The sequence below is a fragment of the Hydra vulgaris genome, chromosome 13, assembly GCF_038396675.1.
Source record: "Hydra vulgaris chromosome 13, alternate assembly HydraT2T_AEP".
Classification (NCBI taxonomy): Eukaryota; Metazoa; Cnidaria; class Hydrozoa; order Anthoathecata; family Hydridae; genus Hydra; species Hydra vulgaris.
In genome coordinates, this window is record NC_088932.1 from 53,763,061 (window position 1) to 53,782,428 (window position 19,368).

General features: G+C 25.5%; 1 protein-coding gene across 1 annotated transcript in view; it reads left to right on the forward strand.

The window, feature by feature from the left end:
* Positions 1-1,669: 1,669 nt before the first annotated feature.
* Positions 1,670-19,368, forward strand: part of LOC100214733 (putative insulin-like peptide receptor) — a gene marked incomplete at its 5' end in the record, with an annotated part of 47,862 nt that continues 30,163 nt past the window's right edge. The window contains 9 exon segments of the mRNA NM_001309771.1: positions 1,670-1,829; positions 4,287-4,702; positions 4,807-4,984; positions 7,029-7,210; positions 7,280-7,451; positions 9,090-9,233; positions 9,309-9,456; positions 10,595-10,806; positions 17,790-17,967. Coding sequence (NP_001296700.1) covers positions 1,754-1,829; positions 4,287-4,702; positions 4,807-4,984; positions 7,029-7,210; positions 7,280-7,451; positions 9,090-9,233; positions 9,309-9,456; positions 10,595-10,806; positions 17,790-17,967 — 1,706 coding nt within the window.

Below are 19,368 nucleotides of genomic sequence, written 5' to 3' on the forward strand. Positions count from 1 at the left end.
GAAAATGATGCAATCAAACATATTTGTTCTATGAAACATAGTTTTTGTCTTTAAAGTATCAAATAAAATAAAATAAAAATATGTTTGATAAATGTTGTTTTATCTCATAAATTAATAAATAAGAAACTGTTGAGTTAATGGAGCAGTCTAAGGGTACTGATGTGTTAATGGAATTTTAGGTTGTTGTATCTCACGATAATAATTTAAAAAGATTAACTGGTGTTGATGCAAATATTTCAGACTTGAACTTTAATAATCTTCCTCCTTTGTTGCACCAAATTCCTGTTACATTTAGTCACCACGATGTTTCAGTATGTAATAATAATGACCGTTTTATTCCATTACTGAGAACTGTTTTTAAAGAATTTCCAAATATCCCTATCAATATTGATCCAAAGATTTATAACAAAGACCTGATTGAAAAAGTTATTGCTTTGGTAGAAGAATTTGAAAGAAAAAATTTGGTAGCAATTGGTAATGCAAACAAAAAAGTTGCAAACTATGTTTATAGTCAAGACCCAAACATACACTTGGTGTTTTCAAAAGAAAGATGTTTAACTCTTATGATTTTGTTTTATACTGGATTACTGCCATTTGTACCTCTCAAAGAATGTTTTCTCGAATTGCCATATCCACCTAGTATTTTGAAACGTGCAGATTTAAGTTTAGCTGAACGCATTCTATTTAAAATTACAGGTTGGTTGCTTATTCGGCCTGTAATATTTCAACACTTACAAAAACGTGGTATACAAGTTTACTTGTGGGTAGTAAATGATGAAAAAGATTTTGACAATTGTTTCAATCAATTAAAAGTGGATGGTGTAATGACAGACTACCCAACAAAACTGACAACATATCTTAAAAAGCTGAAAAATATTTAAAAAGTATTTTATATTTTAGAGTTTAATTTTTTAAGTTTTTTTATTTTGTTTTATTATTTTAAAATATATTTTAGCAAGTTTAAATGCTTTCTTATTTTATTATTTGAAAATATTCTGTCGCATACACAATATAAAAATTTTTTAAATTATGCTGCAGTAATTTTGATTATTGATAAGGAATTCTCTCGCTATGACAACCAAGATTTTGAAATGTTTTCTTTTTGCTCATTTAAACACTTTACAGAGAATTAAATTTGCTATTTTAAATATTTTTTTATAAAGAAAAAAAAATAATTTAAACATTGTGTTGTACACTTTAATTATTAATTTTTGATAATTGTTTTCCAATATGCCCTCATACATTTGTTCAATATAATTTTACATATATCCTCATACATTTTTTTTTTATCTTAACACTTTCTTTATCATTTGAATAAAAAACAATGAATATATATTTTTTTCATTATATAAAAAGAAATATTTCTAGTGTTCTGATTACAACAGATTATTTTTAAAAGAGCCTCTAATCTCTTTATAATAGAATGTTTTATAAAGAAGAAATTGGTGTTCATATTTTTTGCATAAAGATATTTATCATACTCATTGTAAGTTTTTTTTGTAACATTTCTTTTTTAGTTCAACAAACAATTTGTCTAATCTGATGATAGATTAAATTTATAATAAATGATGTCGGTTTACTTTGTTGTTTCCGTTGATGATATATTTTTTTTAAAAACTTTATATTGTTTTGTTTTTTGATGATTTAAATGTTTGTTAATTTTTTTTTTAGTAACAACAAGAAATCTATTTTTATAAAATGCAACATTTAAAAAATTGTAACATTTGACCATGGTTCATTGTGGATAATGTAAATGATGCGAAATATTCAAAGTTTATTTTTTTTATTTTTACTGATAGTGTTGAATTTTCATGTTGTCTTGAGTGAAGGTAACCTTTCATAAATAATTGTTTTTTTATTTTATGTCTAACATCATAATGGTAATTGAAATATGATACAATTGAATATGTCATTGAAGACAATACGAAAATTTAGTCTTGAATCATTTAAGACAATATAAAAATTTAATCTAACTTAGTCATTTAAGATAATATGAAAATTTAGTTTAACTTTGAGTGACCTGTCTAGAATAGAATGGTTACCTGTCTAAAATAATTTCGTATACCTGTCTAAAATAAATTGCTTTATCTGTATAGAATACATTATTCTACCTATCTAGAATGCATTTTTCTGTTAAGAATATATTTATTATTGAATAGATAATTGATTATTTTTATTCAAAATTACTCACTTTACTTTTAACAAAATTTTATCAAAAATATTTTAATAGGAAGCAAAGTTGCAGGTTTTAAGGATTAAGATCGTTTTTAAAAGATCTTATATCCTAACCTCGTGGAGTCAACTTTTAGTTTAAGTTAACAGAGCTAAACTTAAAATGAAATTACTAATAATCAAAGGCGTTTATATGCAGCACATAATAGTTTGAAAAAAACTTTGAATGCAACAAAATAAGAATTTAAATTATTATTTTGTTATAAAATAATAAAGTATAGAAAAGAAATTTGAAAACTTATATTAAATAGAGCTCCAGTAATGAGGGGGTGAATTGTCCATTGATTTCCTAAATAAGCTTCTGTTAAATAATCAGCAGTTTTTTTCTTGTTTGTATGCATGTAGTTATTAATTGTTTTGCCAATGTTACATAAAAATCTAGTCTAATTTAATTTAATAATTTTTTTATATAAATTGAATTAATTTATTAACCCTAAATATTGAAATACTTTTCTTTTATATAAAAGAATGTCTTTCAAAATCTAAACCCTCAGTTAATGTATGTACGCTCCACTGCGCCTATCCCTATTTAAGTTAGTTGATATATGTACACTCAACTCTGACTAGGGCCATGTCAGTAGATTTATGCATTGATGAACTTATTCTATGAAACTTAGAAAAAAAACTCAGCAATAATAGTTAAAAAACATAAAACTACCTTGAAATAAAACTTTTTCAAAGAAAAGTTCTCTATGGAAGAACCTTGTCAATCGCGCTTCATAATTTTTTTGCTTTGTTACATCTGCAGCACTACACCGCTTTATTAATTATATGTAAAATTAAATGTTAACATTTTTCACGAACAAATAATGTTTAAAATATGTATGCATTATTTGTATGCACTTACAAATAATGAATTTCTTTTCAAACACATGAGATATTCTCAGTTACACAAAATGCATTTATATTTCCAGATTTTTACCAGATATTTTTAGTAAAAATATAGGGGATGTACCTCGGAGGTATTTTCAAACTTTTACAAATATTAAAAAAAATACCTACTTACAAATATTAAAAATTTTACAAATATTACAAAAATTATACAAATATTAAAAAAAATACTTATTAACTTTATGATATTAGTTACTCTACGATTTTTTATTAAACATCCAGACATATTTTTTCACCACCGGTGGTGTACCTTGGAGGTATGTATTTTGTACCTTGGAGATATTATTTTAACAGATTAAGTACTCAACATGGCAGAAATTTGATATAATGTTTACTTATAGGATTCTTAATATACAAAAAAAATATCATAATAAACTATAACAATATATTACATTAAAAAAATACTTTCATAACAAATACTAGTTATAATAGTATTAACAAAATCATGCAAGTTTGTACCTTAATAGTACCATCAAAGTACATGACATTAACTACCTCCAAGGTACACCGCTACCACAGTTTTTACAAAACCGCTACCATATGTTTATAGGTTAGGAGTTAAGCAGTTTCAAGCATGCATAAATGCAGCTGAAAACATGTTTTACAATTTTTGATAATCAGTTTTTAAACAAGTTTATACCTACAGTTGTAGAAAAAAAGAATGCACTCTAAAAAAATTACTTTTTGGTACCAGAAACATACTTTTATTTTTATTGCAACAACAAATGTGTTAAACTGCGGTAAAGCAACTTATTATGAGCCTTTAGAGGCCAATACATGCATCTAAAATTTCAGTTTGAATTCATCACTCGAGATGGCAGCACAATTGACGTGCCTCCAAGGTACACTCACCTCCAAGGTGCACCACTCTCCCCTACTGCATATTTATAATATGATTTGGATAATGATATATATATATATATATATATATATATATATATATATATATATATATATATATATATATATATATATATATATATATATATATATATATATATATATATATAGTATTTAAAAACAACATAGTTTGTATTTCAAGAAGCTTTATTGTTTTGTTTTGCACTGTTTTGTTTTATATTAATTGGTTTTGTTTTAGCTTGTTTAAAATTGTTTTTTAATGTTGTGGGTTGTAATATATTGTTTGGAATTTATTATTTTAGTCTGTATTGGTCAAAAAGCTACCACTACTATTTGGTTAAAACAAAATGGAGACTGTCAAAGTGTGGAATTTTGTCAAAAACTTCAAAATTGCACTTGTTGGCATGGAAATCTTATTGTAAAGAGTATAAAGTACTATGATGATGAAAATTTTAAGCCATATTTTCCAAAGCTTAGAGAAATTACTGGATATTTAGTAATATCGCTTTGCACTATTAAGTTTTTTCACTTGTTTCCAGGATTGACAGTGATTCGTGGAGGAGACCTTTTATTAAATTATGCACTTGTTATTTATTATAATGAAATAAAAGAAATTTACTTTCCAAGTCTAACTACTATCCTTAATGGCGGTGTTCATATTGGAAGAAATCATCGATTGTGCTATGTAAACACAATACGTTGGAAATCAATTGTAAAGGTAATACTTTGTATTATCTTATGTACCTTGTATTATCATTTTTATGGTATAGTTTTTAAATTTGCATTAAATTTTTTTAAAATCTGTATATATTATATTTTAAGGACATTCATCAAACAGGACAGTATGGAATTTATTTGGAATCCAATAAATTAAACTGTGATTTAGGTTGTCTAAAAGGACACTGCCATCCTGCTCCTGGACATGATAGTGATCCTAAAGCTCAATATTGTTGGGGGCCTGGGCCAAGAAAACAACAGAACAAAGCACAATGTCAACGTTGTAGGTATCATTTAAAGTTATGATTAAAAAATGTCCAATACAAATGTTTTATTTGTATTTATCATTGATTGATACAAATAAAATTTAGAACATGAGCATTAATAATAATTTTATAATTGATATTTATATTTCTACATAGAAAAATAAATACCGCTGTTTATGGGAGGTGAATTTTTTTAAAATTTTAATCTCATAACCTATTTTTCTTACATTTTTCTTGTCACAAGTTTTTATCAAAATGATAAGTTCTTGAAAGTATTTTAATATATCAGGATGTGGTATATGCAGAGCCGGCTCATGAAACATATTATATGTGTGCAAGAATATATTAGGCGCCTTTTAGATTTAAATTCGAGACTTTTTAGATTTAATACATACTATAAATAAAAAACTTTCTTAACAATTTTGAATTTTAGTTTTATATTTTAATTTTAAGAAAATGGAACACGTCTAACTTTATATTTTGCAAAATTTAATCTTAAAGTATCAATTTTTTGATCGTAAATAGTTTTTTATTAATTTTAATTTGGAAAAACTGAGTTCCCCTGTACTCACTGTTACCAGTAGTGTTAATAATATTTGTAGGGAAATACAAACACTTGGAAACAGTTTTTCAAGCTGACTATCATAGATCCATTTAAGCACAGATTCCGGTGATTTTTTCCCATCTTTTTCCGTGATAACAAATTATCAATTTCCGTGATAACAAATTAAGTTCCAGAAACAAATCCTCTGAACACACATCTTTTGATTTACCATGAGTCAATACTTTTTCCAGTAATCTGCATTTATTAATTATGTCTTCTTCTCCTATTTTATCAATATCTTTGATTTCATACAAAAACCTGAATGGTTCTATTGTTATATCAAAACTTGGAAAGTATTCAATTTGTTAATTTATCGATTCTTTAGCTATTTTAAAGAGAACATTAAAAAACTGCTTTTTGAATTTTTGGTTTGGTTGTATATCACTATCTTCCTCAAAGTTCATCATCAAAAAATCTTTTTCTTTTTCTTGCTCTTTCACAAGAAATAAAACTGAATTCGTCAACCAAATTTGCATCATTAGCTAGTATTTTGGCTTTTGAAATATATATTTTGTAAGAATCTTCAGTGTGTTTAGTAACAAATAAATCAATAGTTTTCTTTAATGCATTTGTAGCAGTCTTCACGTCTACAGTTTAAGATTGTAGTAGTTTGCTAGTACAATTAATTTCAGTTAATACATCGTGCCAAACCACACATGAATTCAAAACTGTCTAATTTTGATGCAAGTGATTCAGCAGTTAATCTAGTAATAAAATCTTTTTCAATGTTAACAACTTCTTTCAATGCATAATAAATTTCTTTTAATCCCAATTTTAGAGCACGAGTGCTGTTCGTGCTCTAAAATTGGGATTAAAAGAAATTTATTATGATTTATTATCACATGACTTTCCCATCTGGTAGTACTTAATGACTTAATGACTTTACTGTTAATTTGCAACATTTTGATTCAAAAATTTGCCAACCCTTGGACTGCATCCGTAACAACCAAATTCAAAGAGTGACAGGCACAAGGATTATAAAAAGCTTGGAATTCATATCAGTTAAATGCTTGCTGTACACCGATTTTTTTACCTTTTATATTGTATATAAAATGTATATATCTCATGTGGGGCCAAAGACTTAGTGAGCCTATAACTTTTGACATGGATTTGCCTGGATTTGTTAGGAAAAGCAAGCATTTTTAGATGGAAAATTAACGCATATTAATAAGTATTATTAATGTAAATTTGTCTGATTGGTTAGCAGAAAACATTGAAAAAAAACTGATTGGGATTGGACAAGGGACATAACTCAGTTTTTACAAAAATAGACTTAGTACCTTTTGCATTTTTAGTTATAGATCTAGAAAGGCCTATATATTTTGTTTCTAAGATTTTTAATTTTGTGCCTTTTTAATGGTGCGCCTGTGTGTTTCGCACGTTTCGCACACGCTACGAGCCGGCTCTGGGTATATGTATAGTTTAGTTCATTTTAATTCAGTTTTTTCATTTTATAGTTTGCAATACTCAATGTGGTCCAGAGGGATGCTTGGATGGTTCTGATCATATATGTTGTCACCACGAGTGTTTAGGTGGTTGTTCTGCAATAAACTCTACAAATACTTGTCATGCATGCAGAAAATATCGCATAAAATCTACTGGGGAATGTGTTAGCAAATGCCCTAGAAAACAATATTTGGTAAATAACTTTCTGAAGTTCTAAATTTTTTAATCAAAACGTAATATTACAACTAATTATTTTTTTTAGGTTGACAAGTTTTTTTGTCAAGAATCTTGTCCATATTGGTCAATTAATTCCACAGAATATCGTCACTATTTATGGCAAGGAGAATGTGTTACAAAGTGTCCTGTCAATTACATCAGTAATAACCAAACAAAAAAGTGTGAGAAGTGTAAACCTGGAATGAAATGTAATAAAGGTAAACTTGAAGATACACAGTTTTCAAAAGTTTATCTATTACCAATATATAATTTGCAACAATAATAGTCTTTCTATTAGTTTCTGTTCTGTTTTTTATAACTGTGCAGAAAAAGAATAAAAGAAAATTTTCAACAAAATTTTAAACCAATAAGAAACTAAATATTTTTATTTTGTATTTGGCTTTTTTAAATATTTCTATTAATCTGAAACTAAATTTTTTATTTATTTTCAAAACTGAAACTAAATTTTTTTTTTAATTTTTTATTTTTGATGTCTTCAAAATTTTTTTTGCCTTTCCTGACATTTATCTATTTTGCAGATCATTAAGTAAAAATTCCAGGTAACAAATGAAAAAACTATTCATACAAAGATGAGTAAAATATATTTATTAGTTAAATTTAAACAAATATTTCAACTTTTCTCAAACACAGAAGGCCTTTCATTTAAAATCTACAGCTGTGTACAAGATTTGCAAAATTATAAAAATCTTTTATATTGAACTTTTTATAAAAAGTTAAAAAAAAAACTATAATTAACAATAATTTAGTATAACTTGATTCTTATTGGAGAAGAAATTTTGAAAGTAATGTGAAAATAATTGCTCTCTGTTTATATGTTCATTGTGGCATGTCCCTGTTTATGCAGGTGAGCTTCATAAATAAGTAAATTCTCATTTAAGAGTTTTAACAGGAAATAATTTGTAAAAAAGTTCATTTTTATGGCATTTGAAAACATGCTGATTAAATTTATCTGAATCGATACCTGTTCTGAATGTATAAATGTGTTCTTAATCTTAGGTTATTAGTTTTACCAATATATGTTGTTTTTCCTTCACATCCATAACATGAAATGAAATAATTATTTTGGAATTACATGATAATGAAGTTTTAATGTTCCATACTTTACCCAATGATGTGGTTAAATGTTTAACAAACTGAAGGTACGTAGTGCACAATTAACAACGTTTTGATATGCAATTTAAAACTGGTTCCCTGTTAAAACTTGATGTACTTATGAGTCAGTGAAGTCATTATTGAGCACCATAACCACATTGCACAGGATAGCCTAATGTCTGTATTGTCGTTGTGATGTACATTGGAGGAAGTCAGGGCTCACCAGTCACAAAGAATATATTTATAATTGTTTGTGCAACACAATGATCGTATATAAGTGACCAAATTAAAACAATTAGAGCAAGAGGCCTGCACCAATGCCATTTGTCAGGGGCATGTCCTTACAACAGGTCTAATTGCCTGCAATTTACCTCATGCTAGTCAGTATTGCAATCTAACTGGATAATAAATAAAACTATTTAAAAAAATAATTAAAACTATATAAAAAATTTATTGTTTCAGAGCTTCTGTAGAGTACTCCAAAACTTTATTAATGCTTCTGTTTGATGTTAAATTTTATGTTGTGTGCATTTACCAAAAAAATCTTTACATATTTTATAAAAAATGTTAAATAATAATTCTAAAACTACAAATGCTTGATCATTGATCTTTTGATCATTGAACTTTTGATTTATATAATTTTTTTTTTGATTTTGAAAAATTAAGGCAGTATTATAAATAAAAGTTTATAACATAATTAGTTTATATCAAAAGAAGTATTTTAGATTAATTTTTTTTTCTAGTCTGCAAATATCAAGATATTATGACAGATGGCACATTGTATAATGGTGCATTGATTCGTGTACCTTCTGATATTGCTAAAAAAGGTTTAGTTGGATGTAGTGTTTTTGAGGGAAGTCTTACTTTTCAACTTCAGGAAGGAACAGGTAAAAAATTTATTGTTAGTTCTTCTTGGAATTCTTTATGAAAGGTGTAACCATGTAAAATATTTTCAAATCAAGGTAAAGCTGAAGATTCATTAAATGAATTAAAGTCATTGAAAGTACTCAAAGGTCACTTAAAAATTCAGAAATCCTCGCTTAAATCATTAAACTTTCTTTCCAGTCTTGAAGTGATTGAAACTCCACAAAATGCTTTGTTGCACAACAAGTAAGTTTGATAAGTTGTTTTTGTCATTTTTATTGATGTCATTTTTATATTTAATTTGAAATATGGTTTTAATAAAAAATATAAAAAAAAATTAGTAGTTAATGAGTTTTAATCATTTAAAAAGAAAATTTATACAGGATTGTCATTTTCAGCAATTATGAATATAGTCAAAAGTCTATTAAGGCCATGTAGAATATAATAAAAATAAATAATGAAAACAAAATGTAAAGATAATAAAATGTAAAATGCAATTAAGTATTACATTAAAATTTATTATATTAAAAAAGTAATTATTAAAAAGCATGAATAAGATTTAGAGTTATTTAGAAATAAAATAAAATAAGTATAAAATAAAAATACATTATTTAAAATGTTCATTTAAAAAAAAAAAAATTTATCTTTTTTTTAAAAACTTTTAAAAAACCTTTTTTAAACTTTCTAGGGTCATATGACAATATTTTTTAAACTTTCTAGGGTCATATGACAATATTTTTTAAACTTTCTAGGGTCATATGACAATATTTTTTAAACTTTCTAGGGTCATATGACAATATTTTTTAAACTTTCTAGGGTCATATGACAATATTTTTTAAATTTTCTAGGGTCATATGACAATATTTTTTAAACTTTCTAGGGTCATATGACAATATTTTTTGAAAACTAGCTTATTAAAAGTTACTTTTCTATAGAGTGCATATATAAATCAAGTAAATTTAAAATATTACAAGTAAAGTTAAAAATATTACAATTGTAAATCATTACAAATAGTGTAATTTTTTTTGGCCAATTTAAACCACAAGTTGTTTAAACTAATTTTAGATAAAGTAAGTGTACTTTTTACATTTTTTCAACTGTTACAAAATATGTTTTAAAGTGATCATATGTAGACTGACAATAGTTGCCAATTGTGGCTCTGCAACCAACCTAGAAAATGGTAAAGGTAAAATTAAAACAATAGTTAAAGGCTTTCTTTATTAAACTTTTTCTAGTAATAATAATTTTAAAAATTTTAAAATCAATTTTTAGTAATTTAAACTTGAAAATGATTTGCAATTTATGAATTTTTTTTTATTGAACAAGTTATTTTACTTTATATATATATATATATAATGAATTTTTCGTGTTTTCACTTATTTAGATATGTTATGGCTGTTTATGAAAACAGTCAGTTAAGTGAATTATGGCCTGGAAATGAAAGTATAATTGTTAGTGATGGTGGAATATTTTTTCAGTATAACCCTCGCTTGTGCCCTCTTCACATACGAAATTTACAAGATCGAATTCATTACAAAAATGGAAGTAAAGTAACCGGAGAAATTTCACTTCAGAATAATGGCCACAAAGTTTCATGTGAATATATTTAATTTCCAAACTTTTTGTTAAATATTAATGTTGTTATAAAATGGATATATGTGTAGTAATGAGGGTGGCTCTTAAAACAACATTTTTGAAAAAAACCTGCTCCTACCCCCTTAACTTTGTTCTATATAATATAAAAACACCATGTTTAAAATTTTTTTGAACAAAAAATTATTTTAGGGGTAGCTCAAGACCCTTAAAATTTGACTGGTCCCAAAAATTTTGAAAATAAAAGTTTTTCTGAAGTATGTCAACCTGGTACTCAAAAGAAGCCAAATTATATAAACACTTTAAAAATAATAATCAATTTACAGAAAAATAAATTTTTTCTAAAATAAATGCATAAAAACTAATGTTTTTAAGCTGAAAATATAAAAAGTCATTATTTTCAAGTTTTAAAAAAATAGTTTTTTTAAACATGCTTTTTTTGTAAAGTGATTACTGTTTTTGAAGTTTTTATATAATTTAGCTTCTTTTGAGTACCAGGTTGACATATTTTAGAAGAACTTTTATTTTCAAAATTTTAGGGACCAGTCAAATTTTTAAGGGTCTTGAGCTACCCCTAAAATAATTTTTTGTTCAAAAAAATTTTAAACTAAGTGTTTTAGTATTATATAGAACAAAGTAAAGGGGTAGGAATAGGTTTTTTTCAAAAATGTTGTTTTTAGAGCCACCCTAGTAGTAATATTGCCTATATATACATGTATATGTTAGTAGGTTTTAAAAATCATTTTGTTTAAATGTCTTGAACAAGCCTTTAAAATCTAATATCATTTTATCATATAGAACATAATTAGGGATTAGCAAGCACAAATTTAACAATATAAAAATTTTTAATACCACTGCAATGTTTGTGTGTGTATATATATATATATATATATATATATATATATATATATATATATATATATATATATATATATATATATATATATATATATATATATATATATATATATATATATATATATATATATATATATATATATATAAATATATAAATATATAAAAGATATATATATATATATGTATGTATATTGTGTGCATATATATATATATATATATATATATATATATATATATATATATATATATATATATATACACACATAACTTTAAATATGGTTTTAACTAATATAAATTGAAAAATTTGTCAAACCAGTAACAACAAAATTGGAACTCCAATAAATTTTATTGTCTCAAAGTTTTATTTAAAATACAATTTCAAAAAACACACTGATAAAAAAATTTATATTTAAAATTTATTATTACTTAAGTAATAAATTGAATTGAACCAAATTGAAGTATTACTTCAATTTGGTTCAATTCAAAGGTTTAAAACTATTACAGGCATGTTGACAGGTATAAACATGGTTGTCTAAAATAGCAGTGGTTAGCCACGTTCTGCAACTAGAAATATATCTGTTTATATGTAATCTTAGATTATTAGTTTTACCAGTATATGTGGCTTGTTTATTACATGATATACATTTAATGTAATAATTTACATTTTTACTGTTGCAAGTGATATGAAGCTTTACTTTCCTTATAGTGCTGTTAGATGTTTCAAACTTATTTACTTCTTGAAAGAAGTTTGTAAGTTTTGCATCAAATATCTTTGTATTTGATTAATCTAACTTTCCTAATCCCATTTTAATATTTGAAGAAGTAAGTTTTCCGAGTCTATTAGTTTCTCCGTCCTATCTACTGATAGGTTCGACAACAATGTTTCTACCTGTTGCAATTCAGTGCTCATTCATTTGCTTTTTATTATTGTTTTGGAAGCTTTCTCTAAAAAGTTCAGTTTTTTATTTACCTTCAGAGCTTTTCTGTGGTTTATGCTTGATTGCAGAGACAGAAGAAGAATTAATATTAAGATTTCAGTTGAGCTAAGAATACATAGAGAAGTTGAGAAAAAGTGGGCGCGAAGAATATAGTGATGGGCGCGAAGAATGTTTTTTTCTGTTTTATTATCTTAAAGTTACAATTAAAGCAGCTGATAGATAAGAAGAGAAGAGGGTGAGAACAACCTGGGTGTTACGTTGTATAACTGTAAAATATGAGCAATAAAGTTAATTGCTTTTAAATAAATGTTAATTGTTAATTGTCTTGAACAGAGATGATGAGATGTTTTGTTTAAAAGAAAAGAAAAAGAGTAATGTCAAAGACATTGGGAGTATTTGAGTGTATCTGATAAGGTGTGACAAGGAAGATTTAGATAGATTTAGTAGAGTGTACAGATGCTGCTGCTGATAATGATGGTGATTATGAAAAATTTTGAATTAGTAGTCTTGAATTTAATTTTTATTTAATTTATTTTTATTTAAATAGGAAAGTTTTATTACTTAATCTGTAAGTTGAATGATCATCTAAATAAATTTATTATCTTAACAAACAAAATAAATATTTTATGAAAAACAAGATAAATATTTCATGAAAAACAAGATAAATATTTTATGAAAAATATTTTCTTAAAAAGTTTTAAAGATTATTAAATATTATTCTTTAAAATAAAGTTAAAAAATCTTTATTCTAATTAATAATATTTATACTCTGACAATCATGAATGTTCACAAATATGACAATATGGATGTCACAAACATGTCAATATGGGTATCACAAACATGACAATATGGGTGTCACAAACATGACAATATGGATGTCACAAAGATGAAAATATGGATGTCACAAACACGACAATATGGATGTCACAATCACGACAATATGGATGTTACAAACATGTCAATATGGATGTCACAAACATGACAATATGGATGATACAAATATGACAATATGGATTTCAATGAACTCTACTGTTGACTTGTTAACTGAGTTAAGTTATGAATTTTGATATCTAGAAATATTTCTGGTTTTTAAAATCAGTTTTATCATTCTCATTAAAAGCTGTGAACACTGTTTTAATGCAAGGGTCAATTTATCATACTAGGAAAATATATGAAAAAACAAAATAATTTTACAACTGCAAAAATAATAACAGTCAAAACTTATTTTTTGAAAACATTTTTAAATATTAAAATTTTTTAATATTAGTATTACATTTTTAAAACAACCTTTAAATAAATGAATCTTCAAAGCTTACTATACTTTAACTTATTGTTTGTTTAATAACCAGTTAATCAGGTATTGTAAATAAAAACCAAGATAAAACGATAATTACTAAAGGTCCAAAAAATATGTGCTGTTATCTTAAAATCAACCAATTAAAACTTACGCCAAAGTTATTTTCACATTGTAGGAAAAATTAAAATTCAATTTTAGTTAAGGGTAAGCTTTAAAGATTTATTTATTTAAAGGTTGTTTTAAAAATGTAATATTAATATTTAAAAATTTTAACATTTAAAAATGTTTTCAATTAGATATGAGTTAATTAGTAATAAAAATATTGATAATTGTTGAATAATAATGGTTGTATGCTTTATTTTTCTAGTTTTATCTGATCATTTGTCAAATAAATTAAGATCTTAAAGCTTAAATCATAATTAATAATAATAATAACAATAATAATGATATGATTTTATAATGAGATTATTTTTGTGATTTCAAAATCAATACACAAATAGTTTCTATTGAATAGCAACTGTTGAGTTTTGTAATAAAAACAGTGTTAACAGTTTTTGAAAAACTAAAAATTTAATTATAATTAACTATATATTAGGTGATATCGCAATTCAACACTTAATTCACCCCTTGCGTTATAATAAAAAAGTTTTATCACTAATTTGATGGAAACAGTGAGGCAAAAGTGAGTGATGGAAACAGTGATGCAAAGGCTGTTACTCTTGATTTATCAAAGACTTTTAATAGAGTCTCGCATCCTTGTCTTCTCCATGTGTTCAATTTATATGGTGTAAATTTTTAAAGTTTTTGAATCCTTTCTAATTACAGTATCAAACTTGTTCTTGATGGATGAACTTTCTTCTTCATTTCCATTAACTTTTTATCCCATTCCAGAATATTCTAATCCCAGTTCCCAGAATTTTTTATCTCTGGTCCTGTGTTGTTCTTCATCAATATAAATAATCTTTCTTACTGCTAAAGTGATAATCTTACTACTCCATTTTGGTTACTTAAAGGAACTATCAACGCTTCAGTTCCATGAACAAAACTCAATCTTGCATAACTCGTCATTCAGCTAAGATTTTTATTGTAACCAGGCTTTCTCATAAGAGGTGTGCGGTAGCATGCCTTATATGCCCACACATTTTGATAACTTAGCTATGGCTCTTTGCAAGTTTTAAAAATTTGCATGTATAAAAAATGTGTTTACTAAATAAATGTAAAATTAAACTAAAATTAAAAATAAACAAGCCATAAACTGAAAAGATAAATTAAAACTAAAAAAAAAAAATCAAAATCATAACAAATGATAAAATGAATAAAAGATAAACCAGAAAAAACAAAAGCATAAAATTAAGTCTTTTTTTAAATTTAAAAGAGTTTCACTTCCAAGCTCAACTTCTTTGAAACTTGATTATTAAAAAGTTGGATACTTTGATATTTTCTAATGTCTACTAAGTAAACTAAACATTTTTAGTCTTTTCAACCTAATAGTAATTTCTTGCAGCTCTGTTTGGATTGATAAAGAAATGTATGACATATTAGTTAAAAAGCTTTTTAAAAAGTAGTTTGAAAAATCTAAATTTTAAAGTAAAAAATCATGTTTTACTTTGTTAATTTATAAAAGTAAATATAGTGGACTTTTTAAGTTGCATTTTAAGTGGTCCACTAAAGTTTGCTCATCAGTTACTTAGTGCACTATTTGTAGCAGCCACCAAAAGTGGCTATCCAATCGCTAGCCAATGTTTTACATGTTATAAAGTTTTGGCTGGCCACTTATAGCGGATGCCATTAATGGTCCACTAGATAAGAAAAGAGCAACACTCTATTGAACTGCCAAAAATGCTTAAAGGGAAGATGGGGGGTAAAATGCTTAAGGTAAACTAGTAAAAGTAAACTGTTTTTGATATTTAAAGGAAAATTATTCAGAAAAAAAGCCTAACATCATACAGTTTTCAAAATTTATACCATTTAAAGTATTAGGTACATGAAACAAACTAATAAGATTAAAAATTGTTATTACAATACTAAATATATATTCAAAAAAAACATGTTCAATAGTTCACTTTACCCCCACATTGGGGTAAAGGAACTACTACTATTTTCTTCATCGTTTAATCTTTTAAACGCATCTTCTGATGCAAGACACTCACCTCCATAGCGTCTTTTTATTTTTTTCGTAGGTTGCTTGTTATATGAACAAACATCATCCTTTGTGGCCATTAACTGTTCTTTCACTATTTCTCTTATGGTTTTATTTCCATTAAAATAATCTTGAATTATTAGTTGATTTGTTTTTTCATTGTTTAAGTCTTCGTCTACTAATATTATAGTGTTGTATTTCTTTCATAAAAATTTTCACAGGTATTGTTTTGATCATTGCCATTGGTGTTCAAAATGACGTTTTGAAGGATGCTCTTGTCACAATAATTTGTTTTCTAAGAAAAAGGGTGTTTATAGATTTCAGAAGGAGTTGACTTGTCAGATGATATAGCAGATGGATCAAGGGGGAAATTTTCAGTTTTAGCAAATGATTGTACTAAATGAGCTGGCTTAAAAAAGGTTTCATAAAGTTTTTTTTAATAAAGATGGAAAAACAGGTTTCCCAAGCACCTTCAACCAAGACTCTGTATACCAATTAGGCCAGAGTTTCACGTTGTACATATTTAACTTAGTGAAAGACTCCCACATCAAGTGGTTGCATCAGATGCAAACAGTGTGCTGGCAAACACAAAATAGTTATAGGATTTTTAATTGTTTTTTTAACAGTTTCTAAAGAAATATGATTCATATGACCATCAAAGATAAGCAATTAGCAAATTAGGTGCATATGGTTGAAGGTTTACCTACTGAGAATAAGATATGCGATATCAAATTAGGTGCATATGTTTACCTTCTAAAAAAGTTTTTCTTAATGTTTCTTGGCATTATTTCAATATGTTATATTTCTGAAATAATTTTTAAACAAACTTCTAAAACAAATATTTATTTTAAGGGTAAAAAATTTTGTCAAGTAATTTACGATGTATATATACAGTTCTGCTAAAAGTATTTGATGAAAAAGCATAACAAAAAGACTAGTTCACTTTAAACGCATTAGACAGAAAAATGAGGGGTAAAGTAAACTTAATTGATTTACAAACTAAAAACTTTGCTGTTTTATATCATGATAAAAACTACAATTTTTGTAAAGCAGCATTATATTATCTTCAAAATGTATATAAATAATATAACTCATATTCGCATTAATAACAACAAATCTTAAATTTAGTAAAACCTATTGCAAAGTTTGATAACGTAATTTTAAAACTTCCGCTAAATTTGTTTTTTAAAATGGTTTTTACATCAAAACAAAAGCTTTATTTCAAATTCAATTTGTTTTGAAAAATTTTAACATGTTGCATTAAGCAAAAATAGTGCTAAATTACTAAACAAAAAGTTTTTTAAACATGATTATATATATATATATATATATATATATATATATATATATATATATATATATATATATATATATATATATACATATATATATATATATAATCATGTTTAAAAAACTTTTTGTTTAACTTTTTTAACAAAAAGTATTTTAAACATGATATACATATATATGCATATATATATATATATATATATATATATATATATATATATATATATATATATATATATATATATATATATATATATATATATATATATATATATTTATTTGTGTTATAAATGTCTGAAGTTCAGTTTCATTCTTTTTCTTGATCTTCTTACTAAAAGATTATTTTACTGTTATTATTTTTTTAAATTATTTATTCAAGTAAAATAGAATTAAAAATAAAAATTGTCAATGAATAACGTAAATAAAAATATAATTTCAATGAATAAAATATATGTTTACTCAGGTGATACGCAAATGCTTGCTATGCACGTGGAAGAATTTATTCCCCCTGACTTAAACATGGAAACAGATATGACAGCAATAGAATGCAATTCAACTAAATGTGTCAAAGTAACTTGGAATTTTACAATGACTAGTGCATCATATAACATATTGTTTTATGCCATTTACTTTAAAGAACTGTGAGTTTTACAAATTTTTTATTAGAATTTTCTTATATAAAAAGCTTATAAAATTTTTAATGTATTCACCTCCTCAAAGCCCCAGGGGCCCTATAGAGGAGGCTATTGAGGGAGGAGGAGGATACTCTTTTTTTTTCTTTAAATGTTGTTACAAACCCTCCCTCAACCCTTAAACTCTGAAATCTTGATGAATAAGCCTGCTGCGTGGAGAAATAATTTGAGTGCAGTACTACTAGGGATATAGTGGGGGTCAAACTCAGAACAGAAAGCAAGCGCTCACCACTACAAATATCTACTTAAAGAAAAATTAAATATAACAGAATATATTTTTCACGAAGCCAAAAGGGTTTATAGATTCAAGTTATTGTGTTGGTTTCCAAAATTAAAGTAACTTATAAACAAAAAACAACTTTCTAAAAATTTATTTCTAAGTCCTATAATGTTGATATTATTTGATGTTTTTTTGACAAAATTGGGTATATGTGGATGAGTCAATATATCTGGCATATCTTATATATCTTCCTAGACAAAAGCATTTATATTTGATGCATTTGGCATCTTGCCAAATATAACTTTTGAGAATGCACTTTTTAAATCACTAGAATTTTTTTATCAATACTTTTAATGAGGCATATAAGGACACCATCTTCTCCCCACTTAAGGCTTATTTGTATTACATAGATATCCTTCTCTCATTTAGCAAAACAAATTTTTGTTATATTTTGTTTAAAAAATGACACAAATTTATTTTGTAAACTGAAAGTTTTTTAATTCGTCAAGTTGTTCTCTAAATGGAAGGATTTTCAGTGTTAAAAAATGTTCTCTAAACTGAAGGATTATATTGTATAAAAGTTTGTATTATAAAAAATAACTGTTAACAATATGCATAGTGATAAATATATTAATAGTGATTTTTTTTTCTTCATCTATCTCCTATACACTATTTTGAACCAAACAATGAAGAATGGTGCCAAGTAAAGATGTTTTTCAAAAAGTTATGATAATTAAAACTTCAATCGAGTTCAATCCTAATACCCTTAAATTTGTTTTAAAACCCTAATACCCTTAAATTTGCTTTACAATCCTAATACACATAAATTTATTTTACAATCCTAATACCCTTAAATTTTTTTTACAACCCTAATACCATTAAATTTGTTTTGCAAAGTATTTTACTTTAAATCAAAGTGTGAGTAAACATTTTTAATAATATTGTTCATTAAAAGTTAACGGAGTATTTTTTCAGACAAGGTTTAAAATTCAATGGTCACCAAGACTTTTTCAGGCAAAGAGGTCTGAAAAAACAATGTGTAAATCAAAATTATTATTATATTCTATTTTTAGATAAAATCTAAAAATAAAATAGTAAGAAAAAGTTTCAGCTACATTACTAAAAAAACC